This window comes from Gopherus flavomarginatus, assembly GCF_025201925.1.
Source record: "Gopherus flavomarginatus isolate rGopFla2 chromosome 13 unlocalized genomic scaffold, rGopFla2.mat.asm SUPER_13_unloc_3, whole genome shotgun sequence".
Classification (NCBI taxonomy): Eukaryota; Metazoa; Chordata; order Testudines; family Testudinidae; genus Gopherus; species Gopherus flavomarginatus.
In genome coordinates this window covers 2,308,033-2,318,737 of record NW_026114611.1, presented here as the reverse complement: position 1 = coordinate 2,318,737, position 10,705 = coordinate 2,308,033, and the positions used below count along the sequence as shown (strand labels likewise).

Genomic DNA, 10,705 nt, shown 5'->3' with positions numbered 1-10,705 from the left:
TCAGGAAAATCCTCTTGGGGTAAAATCTCCTGCCCCACTGCAAAAGTGAGCACTGTGAGTGGGACCAGTTAGAGGCCCCACCATGGGGGCTGGCCCTGCTTTCCTACCATCTTGTGATGTTGGCCACAGAACATCAGCAGCTGCCCCACATGCTGGTGACCTTCAGTGGGTGATTGGCATGGCAGGGAGCAGCCTGGCTGGGTGTTTTTGTGCCTCTCTGAAGGCCACACACATAGGCATGGTCCTGCCCTCCTCTAGCCCTGACCTCAGTTGCTCTGTGGCTTTTAAGCCTTTCCTTGGAGCCATCAGCACCAGCTGCCTCTGCTCTAGGTGCCCAGAGGAGGAGAGGTGTTGTTGGGTCACTTTTACAGATGCTCCTTCCCTGGTACTGCCATTGCTCAGAGGCACAGAAGAGTTTTCATCCCCAATCCTTGCCTAGCAGCCCTCTGGCACCATTCCTGAGGGCTGCCCTGCCTCACTTTCTTCCTGCCATGTAGAAAAAGACAGTTCTCATTATTAAAGGTCAGGTGGGCCAACTAGGGGCAGAAGCCAATTCTATGCTTTCCTACTGCAGAGCCCAAGCTCAGGAACTCACCTTGGGTGCAGACATTGCTATGCTCCCAGAAAACAAGCCATTCCTGCACAAACAGGGCCCACCAAAGCCCAGGATTGAAAGAGGGACCTTCAGATCTTCAGTCTAACGCTCTCCCAACTGAGCTACTTTGACAGCTGCATGATAGCATTTTGGGCTGTTGCTTCTCTGTCTGGTTGCACACAAAACCACAAAAAGGACAGGAAAACGAACGGCTGCTTCAGACCCGCACTGGAGGAACACGGCACCCTTAGCTGTGGTGAGTAAGAAGTGTCTGTTGGCTGGCAGGACCTGTCCCCCAGGAGCTGGAACAGCAGCTGCTGCCTCCCCCCTCGGCTCCAGGCTGTGGGAAATGCTCATTTCCTGGCTGCATGGGCGGACGCTGCTCCATGCTCTGGAGAGCGTCTGTATTCGTCTGTCAACCCCCTGTCTTCACTGAGCCAGTCTGGTAAGGTCCCAAGTGCCCCCTCCAGCCTGGCAGCTGAGAGTCTGTGCAGACATCAGCCCCCTGCCAGCCCCACAGGCAGCAGCAGCAGCGCCAGCCCCCAGCACCACAGGGGCACTCAATGCACTTCCTGTGGGGAAATGGCTCCTTGGCGTCCTGCTGCTAGAGTGAGAGCCAGGAGAGAGCAGTGTCTGGCTCACCTTGGGGGAGAGAAGAGACCTGATGAGTGTGGCTCTCCCTCAGTCTCCCCCGCAATGCAGGTCAGTTGTATTGTCACTGTGATAGCCAGTGTTTCCCTTCAGGGCCGGTCTTAGATGGGTCTGGGGTCTGGGACAAATCCCTCCTTCGTCCCCAGGCTCTTTCCTCACCCCACCCCTTCCCTCAAGCCCCCATCTCTGTCCAATCTCTTCCCATCCTGCACCTCCCTGCCCCATTCCTCTCCCACCCCCACCTCTTCCCGTCCCTGCTCCTCCCCCTCCCCACCCAGCACCTCCTGCACCCCACTGAACAGCTGATCACTGGCAAGTGGGAGGTGCTGAAGGGGAAGAGGAGGAGCTTGTCAGCAAGGCCTGTAGTAGGCGGGGAGGGGGGGAGCTGGCTGCCAGTGGGAGCGGAGCACCTATTTTTTCTCTGTTGGTTCTGCAGTCCCATAGTTCCCATGGAGTCGCTGACTTGGCTCCTTTCGCACTCTAGAGAGAGGAACAGAACCAGGGCTATGGCTGATCTATGGGGCACTAGGTGAGTGCCAGAGGCTTCAGGTGCTGAAAGTTTGCCTGACCCCTCAGGGACACAGTGTGAGGTGTTGCCCCAGGGATCTCTATGAAAGGAGCAGAAGAGGATTTACTTGGGGTGGGGAGAGAATTGAGAGTGTCTCAGGGGGTTGTACAGAGGTATTGCCTGGGTGAGATACTGGCTAAAACACAGGCCTCGCTGTGAGCAAGTTTGGAACCCATGAAGGGGAACCCTATTGAAGTTCAACTCCAACGCCTTAACCACTCAGCCATCACAGCTGTAACCACAAAAATGCCCCAATGCCAGAGAAACTGGTAAAGAATCCCAATGCCCAGGCTTGAAGTCAGCTGAACTACAGAATTCCCACCGCAAACCTGGCTCCCAAAGCACAGGGGGATTTGGGTTTGTTCTCTTTGCTTAGCCATGTGCACACAGAGAGCACGTTTAAAAGTCTCCCCTCCCGCAGAGTGGGAATGGGAAATGATTCTCAACTTGAAGCCTGATGTAGGGTGACCAGATTTCCCGATTTTATCAGGACTGTCCCGATATTTGCTTGTTTGTCCCACGTCCCGACCGATGTTTGGTCGGGACACTGGACAAAGAAATAATTTTGCTCTCTGCTCCGGCACACAGGCAGAGTCCGGAGGGACACAGGCCTCCACTCACCACGACTCCGCCCCTTCCTTCCCCCATTGGATCCCTCCCCAAATCCAGGCCCTGGCCTTTCCCCCAGCCCGACCCCCTCACTGCCCCATTGAATCCCTCCCCAAATCCTCGACCTGGCCCCACCTCTTCCCCAAGCACGTGGCATTCCTCCTCCCTCCCAGGTTTGCACATGGGCCATGGCCATGGCCGGGAGCACAGCGCGGAGCCTGCTCCAGCCCTGCAGCCTGTAGGGCAGCGCAGTGGGGCTGGGGGAAGGGCAGAGCAAGCAGGACGCATGTGGGCAGAGGGTGGAGACACATGTGGGGCGGACATGCTCCTGCTGGGATGGGCTGAGCCCGGCTGCCTGGTTCGCCCCTTGCCCCGGAGCTGCAGGAGGGGCCCGGATCATGGCTTGGCTGCAGAGCTCAGAGCCCAAGCTGGGCCCAGGAGAGAGGGAAATGGGGGTGTATTGGGTGTCAGAGCCAAGAGTTGGTTGGAGACAGCGCTGTGCCACTGCCGCTTCGCAGCAGGGGGGGCCCTCTGGCTTTTTTTCTTGCTCTGCCCCCTGCGTCCCGATATTTCATCTTTGACATCTGGTCACCCTAGCCTGATGTGAATGAGGATGTCTGGACCAAGGGCCTAGGGACTGGCCTTTGCTAGAGAAACCACTGTCAAGTTTTAGCCAATTAGGACAAGTCAGCAAATAAGAACAACCTCAGGTATCAGTAACTGCTACAGGTTGCAAATTCCTACATGCAGCAGTTTCTAGCACTATACCTGCACAGCTCTGCTCCCTGGCTCTTCTCGGGCTCCTGCTCTCTCCTTAGCTCTGCCCCACTCTCGCCCAGGCAGTTCCAGTTCACATGGAGGATAGGACCCCCTGGCCTGGTGACTCCCTCATTACATTGCCTGGCCTGTCAGTGCAGCTAACTTGGAGCTTTGGCCTCTCCCCATTGTCCCTGGGGACTGTCAGTCTCAGGGTCCTGATTTCCCATTGATCCTTCCCCCTTCTATTGGTGCTGGGAACTAGCCAACCAACCCCCCTCCACCCGCCCACCCACACTAAGTTTTAGTAAAGGGCCAAGAGCCCCCTTACACAAGCCAGCCCCATGAGGGTCACCGATGTGCAGAGAAGGCAGCACAAGCTGGTCCCATGGTGTAATGGGCAGCACTCAGGACTCTGAATCTTGTAATTTGAGTTCAGATCTTAGTGGGACCTTGTGGTAAAGCCCCAGAGCTCACAGCGCTCAACTTCCCTGTCTCCAGCTGTGTAAGAGTGAATCTTTCTCCTCCTGCTGGGTGATTCACACCTCCTAGAGCCAGGTCTTTGGCTGGGATGGCCACAATGCATTAGGGCTCTAGAACTTGCTACCCTGATAGTTGGGATTCTTGCTGCTGCACCTGATGTCCACAAGCTTGGCCCTTGTGTTTCCTACCACACTTTTCCTTGGGCCTACACGGCGCTTGAAGAAAGGAGTGCCAGGGCTGGGATTAATAGTCAGGGCTTGGCAGGAGGGAGGAAGAGTCCCAGGCTGGAGCCCCACACACCTTCCCTCCTCCGGGCACCTAGAGCAGAGGCAGCCCGGCTCTCTCCGCTGGATACCTCAGCAGAGTAGGTGAGTTCATGTAAATACAGTCTGGTCCCAAAGCCTCCCCCAACCCTGGTCATCAGTAGCTGTCAGGGGAGAGCTCATTCACACCTCGCTTACAAATCATCATTTGAAATTCTAAGGTTGGCCAACACTGCCGAAGCCAATGCACCGACATTGTCAGCAAACACAACAGCTGGGTGAGGAAACCCGGCTTTGTCCAGTCTTTCCAAACCTATTTTACTTTCTCAGGTACAAGTATTTTTCATACGTTGTATCTGCTTTTAAAGTGTGTGTTAACGTTTCAATTTCCATTCAAATTTACAACCAATGACAACATTGGCAGCGCTGCATGTAACTACCTGACCACTGAGGGAGGGGGTGTTGGGGAATTTCGGGGAAGGGGGTGCACAGTTCCCTGGCTGGGGGGCGTATAGGGAATGCCCAGTTTCACTGAATTGAGTCTCCTACTGCAGCACCTCAGTAGGTTACATCAGAGAGGAGCTGCAGTGTCTAGGCAGTGGGATGCCTGTGCCTTTAAGAGCCCAGCCCTGGGAAGCCCATGCTGACAGGTGCTGCCTGTGGGAGGGGAAATAAAAAAGCCCTTTGCCCTCCCGCCCCATGTTTGCAAACACTGGAGTCTCAGCCCACCGGGATAACTGTTACCCCTCTGCCCCTGCCTGTGCTGGGGTTTAACCCTCTGGCAGCGCCTCCCTCTGGGCTTAACTCTGGCTTATTCCCCCCTCCCTGACTTTGCCCTTCAGTCCCTCTCCTAACTCTGCCTCCAGTTGATTGACCCCCCGACCAGTCAATTTTCACCCCCTGCTCAGACCCTGGCCACCCCCTCCTCTGATTTGCCCTCCTTTGCCCCTTTTTAATCCCTGTAAAAAGTAGGGGTTGCTGGGTCCCACTCTCTGGAGGGAGGGCTGGGCGCCTGGCCCCTGCCTGCCGAGTGCTCAAAGTGCCCCATGATCTTGTAGATGTTTGCGGAGTGCTGCAGGGTCACCCGAATGGGAAGAGAGACGTGGTTAGGAGGTGATGCAGCCAAGGGTGCCTCACCCAACACTGAGATGCAGCCACCTCTGGGGTGAGTTACACAAGTCAGCAAATGAATTTGGAACAAGAAACGCACTGAAAGGACCGAGGCTGCTGCAGGAGGTGGAGAAAAACAGAAAAAGCAGTATCCCTGGATCCCAGCCCTGCCCCTCCCCCACTCTACCCCCTAACCTCCACTCCCCTCCCACATTTGAGGGGAGAACCCAGGAGTCCTGTTCGCCAGCCTTACCCACCCCTATATTTCGATATAGCTCCATCCAACAGCTGCCCCCACAATTGCAGGGCAGTGCCTTGCAGCACACCGGGGCTTGCCTGTTTGCACAGGACGGGCAATGTCAGTACCCCAGGGTGGGGAGAGACGATGATAAGGGAGAAGCAGGCAGCAGACAGCTCCCATGACAGAGAAAGAAATGCTAGGGGGTGCCGTGCTGCAAGGAGTGAGGGGGGTTGGCAGGGAATGGGAGGATCTTCCCTCACAGCAGCTACCGGGGTTAAATTTGGCCTGGATTCCCCAGCTGCTGGGTGTGGGGCATGTGGCTGGGAAGCATGAGCCTCTACTCCCCCTTCCACAGACACAGTTGCATGGGCATTGACCAAAGGAGCCTGCAGCACTGCTGCCTAGAGGAAACTGAGGCACCAGCCAGTGACAGACACATCATGGCTCTCCTCATCCTCATCCTCTTTTCCATATACAACCTGGCCAGAGGAGGGAGGGTAAACTCAGGACAGTTGCATAGTTAACCTGTGGAACTCCTTGCAAGAGCATGTTGTGAAGGCCAAGACTATAACAGGGTTCAAAAAAGAACTAGATAAGTTTATGGTGGATAGATCTATCAAGGGCTATTAGCCTGGGTGGCAGGGATGGTGCCTGTAGCCTCTGTTTGCCAGAAGCTGGGAATGGGCGGCAGGGGATGGATCACTTGATGAGTCCCTGCTCTGTTCATTCCCTCTGGGGCACCTGGCACTGGCCACTGTCAGAAGACAGGAGGATACTGGGCTAGATGGACTTTGCGTCTGAACCAGTCTGGCCGTTCTTATGTCTCCCTTGGAGCAGCAGTGACACCTCGTGGTCATTAAAGGTAATGCACAGAAGGTGTTCCCCTTGATACAAGAGTGACACCCAGTGGTCAGGTGGCGTAATGCACAGCATGTGTCTGCCCTCTACGAGCAGTGACACCCACGGACCAGTCACGGTAAGGCACAGAGTGTGTTTCCCACCAGTCTGGCTAAGGCACAGAGCATGTTTCCTATGGAGCAGCAGTGACACCCAGTGACCAGCAGGGGTGGCATCAGACTCTTCTCCTTTAGTGGGGGACTGAGATGGGCTAGACAAAAAAAATTGGGGGGGCGGTACCCCCCCATCACCTGGCCCCACCCTTCACGGGGGCCATGCCTCTGCTCCTTCTCAGTTAAAGGCCAGGCTCATCTCCTCTCACCCCAGCCAGTGTTTAGAGCAATACAACCTTTATTAAAATAAAATAGTAAACAGGATTTACTTTAAATATTCTAAATCTGTCCAAATTTTAGTACTGAATCCAAAGTTCTCTTAAAGATCCCATCAGTAACCAAAACCTAAACGAAAAATTGAAACCAAAGACAAGGCTTAATTTAAAACCCAAACATTAAGAAAAACTTGGTTTGTAAAAATAAAAACTAACAAATGCTGTAAATTAAGAATTTCAACATTTTATCAAAAAAGTGTGCTACACCAGAATGATAAAATAACATCAATTAAATAAGCATGACCACTAAAATCTCCTATAAAGGAACTGAATCCTTGAATACTGGCCAAATCTGTATACAATATGCAGAACTATGTCAAAACTGGTGTTGCAGGTCAGGCATTTGAATCCAGCAAATGTCAATTAAAAGCTCCATTCCAACTAAAAAAACCAAAACAACCCAATAAACCAAAACGGTCACAGCCTGAAAGAAACCTACACAGAAGCAGAATTAAACCTGTACCAACACTGGAACAAACTATGTAAATTTTAAATTCTAACTTCTTGTTTTTCCCAGGAGGAAAGTATTTTGCACCCCAGTAACCAGGCTGTCACTGCAGCTTTCCTTTCATTGAATAAGATTTTTACCAAATATAAATTGCCCTCCAGTTTCTCTAAGAGAAATTGAAATTGTATCTTTGCACTAATAGCCCAAGTGAGCAAGTCCATCCCCTCAGAGCAGCCCCACACCCTGAGGCCAGGGGAGAATCCCAACTGGTTTGTGCATTTGTAACCCTGGGGCCTGAAGCTGATGAGAGAAAGGGAAGTGAGCCATCTTGGAGCTTTCCGACACCACCTGCAGGGAGCACAGGGATTTGACTGAGTGACATCCTGGCTAATTTTCACCTTGTTCTCCAACAGCAGGATCCACTGGAGAGCTCGGGAGTGACTTGACCATGGCAGCACCCTATTTACATATTAAAAGCTGGCATTTTGGGGCCAATGGGGTGAAATGTGAGTACTTTTGGGGTTGGGACCCACATGAGAAGGGATGTGGACAAACTGGAGAGAGTCCAGCAGAGGGCAATAAAAATGATTAGGGGACTGAGACACATGACTTACAAGAACCTACAGGCCATATCCTGTATGTTAAGCTAAGGCAAAGTTAGCATATCTATATTGTGACCTTTAACTCAGAGAGGAAAATCGACCTTTATCATGCTACTTAAATAGATAAGTACCCATGCCTGTCCAAGACCTTTACCTAGACCAATCGACAATGAAGAATGGCATAGGGTTTTTTTCATTGTTGTACCCACAGATTTAACAGGTACACTACAAGGTAACTTATGTGCATATGTACATGTCATCAACAAGCACAAACATACTAGCCTATGAAGTAAACGTATCCTAATGTTTTGTGGGTGAGGAATGAAATTTGGGCATAGGAGGAAGGATTTCCAGCCCTTGTGCCCTATAAAAGAGGTAACCCACCTCCCTAGAGCACTTTGCTCTATCATTCTGACTTACTTCCTCCACTCTCTCTCTATGTACTATCAGCAGGCTGTACTCGTTCTTAAACTTTAAGTTTCAAGGGAACTAGGCTAAGTTCAGTTTCCCTAAGTTTTTATTCTTTGTTTATTAGGTTTTGATTTTAAGTTTAACATATTCAAGTAAACCCTAAGTAACACTAGCTTTTTCTAAGCACTGCTTCTTTCACTCAAGAATTGAGAAACCTGAACTGCAAGGCTGGTCCTGTGTCTCTTACCACCAGGTTATCAAGGAAGGCTGTGAGTATATTAACCAAAACTTTGTTGCATATAATGCCATAAGTATCTTTGGAATAGCAGTAATGCTACTGTAACTTTGTAACTCAATTAAATTAAATAAAATGTAAGCTAATACATTAAATTTTCATCAAATTATCCAAATTAATATTATTAGTACACCCTACATCAGGCTACATGGGACAGAGAGTTGGAGTGCAGAGGGATGAAGGAACTGGCTCTGGGGGTGCAGACTCTGAGGTGGGGTTAGACTGAGACATTCAGGGTGCAGTAGAGGACTCAGAGTTAGGATAGAGAATTGGGCTGTGAATGCTCTGGAATGAGGCCAGGAAAGAGAAAATTGAGATGCAAGAGAGAAATCAAGCTAGAGCAAAAAGCAGAGAAGAAATGTGGGATTTGAGCTGCAGAGGGAAGAAAAAACCTCTGCCTGTCCCCTCTCACCAAAGCATCTAAGAACCAGATGAGAGACATCTCTCCCCCACTGCAACAACAATTCCAGTTGACCTGGACTGAGGAAGGAAATCTTCTCCTTTGCAGCACTAGCAGACCTGGACTGAATCATGAACACCTCATCCCCTCCCTCGCTCCCTCCCTCCACCCCCTCCAGTCTGGTGTTCCTGGCCTGGGACACGGGAGGGGCTCCTCTCTTCTCCATTTGGGACATGGCGGGATGAGATAAGTGGCAGGGCTTTACGGGAAATAATTATTTGCCTGATTCATGTGCAAGTCCTAGTCCTTGTTAACCCAAACAAACCGTTTTATCCTGCATGCTGATGCCAGTTTGGAGGGTCTGGGAGCAGTCCCGTACCAGGAAGTGGAAGGAAATGTAAATCTGTAGGCTTTGCCAGCTGAGGACTGTCTGATAGCGAAACTCGCTATCCCATCCACCAGCTGCAGTTCTTGGTCTTGAAATGGGCCACCACTGAGAAATTTTGAGACTACTTGTGTGGTGCTCAGTTTCAGGTGTGGACAGAGAACAATCCACTGACTTCTGTGTTAACAAGGGCTAAGCTGGATGCTACAAGGCAGAGATGGGTGGCTACTTTTGCTAGCCATAACTTCGCATTCAATACCAATGAGTTGGTATAATAGGGAATGTGATTTATCAGGACCATCAATTCTTGGCTGGCGGGAGGATGTAAGCAGGGTGAGAATGAACTCTACCCTGACATCTATTGGTGATCTGTTGTAAAGGCCTTTTGTTGCTGATGTCACACCCACCCCGGATTGCATGATGGAGGTGCTTGTCCAAAGGGTCATTTTGGCTGCTGTGGGATCCCCAGTCTCTTTCTTATTAGGGCAAGGGCAATAAAGTGCAGTTATTCCGGTGATATGAATCAAAGACAGTAGAACGGAACTTAGCAGTTCATGATTTCGGGACTCACTCGAACCTACATAAAACTCGTTAGGCAAGGGACATGGGTTCCAAAGTATAGTGAAGTAAGAGAGATTGAAAAGGAATATTTGCATTTAGTAGTATGGATTTCTTGTAAAACCTCTAAATGCGCATTTTATGTTTTTTGTATCTTTCTAGTTTAAAAACAGAGCTTTTTATAGCTCTAATATATATTTGGTTCTATGCCACAGATGTAAAATCATTAATGACTAAACACAATTTTTAAACATACATAAGCTGCTGAGCTTTGATCTTATTTCCACACCGAAAGTTGTAAACAACTCCATAGTTGGGGAAAATGTTCCTTACCACTCAGATAGCAAGAAAATTTTGCAGATTGGACTCTGGGAGATCAGCTGTGGGACACAGCTTTTGTGACACACGAAATATCTCTGCAACCAGATTCTTAGTCATAGGTCAGCAGGTGGCTTTATGCAAATTCTGGACTGTGGGACCAGAGCTGGGGTGGGCACAATTTTTGTGGCACATGCACCACCTCTGCAACCAACCTTTGTTTCCTCACTCCATAACACCACACACAGAGCAGCCTTTTATCTGTCAGAACCAAAATATACCCTGAAAGAGATCGAATGGCATAACCCTAAGGCAGTGGGGCTCCTCATGGTTGTGTGTTCCACACTTTGATTTCACCCACCACATATCAAGTGTGAACTTCTCAGGCACTAGAATAGCCTTAACATGGAGTCATAGACATTCTCCTTGGGCATCCTGACTCTATCTTGCCACCTATGTGTTGAAGCAGCCAGGATTCTTTCCGTATGCTTAGAAGGCGTGTTGTCTCCCTGAAGTCCAAGCAGTATCTGGGGGGGCGGGAAGCCAACAGTTTCTTCCTGACAGGGATTTTTATTCCATTCCCCCAGAGCTCAAGCTGATGGGGCAAGCGTTTGTGCAGATCTCTGCCTCCTCGTGGGTGTGTGAGGGGGAGCAATCAGCCAGGTCTTTTGTCCACGGATGATCCACAGTGGCTTGTCTGATGTCTCAGTCAGGGCCTTCTCTTGTT

The 10,705-nt window shown here is 50.6% G+C and overlaps 1 protein-coding gene across 1 annotated transcript in view; it reads right to left on the bottom strand.

The window, feature by feature from the left end:
• Positions 1-989: 989 nt before the first annotated feature.
• The window catches only part of LOC127041591 (uncharacterized), a 592,831-nt gene continuing 583,115 nt past the window's right edge, over positions 990-10,705 (bottom strand). Inside the window, exon 13 of the mRNA XM_050935616.1 lies at positions 990-1,237. Within this exon, the coding sequence (XP_050791573.1) occupies positions 1,234-1,237 (4 nt within the window). The 3' untranslated portion in view covers positions 990-1,233. The remainder of the gene's footprint in view (positions 1,238-10,705) is intronic.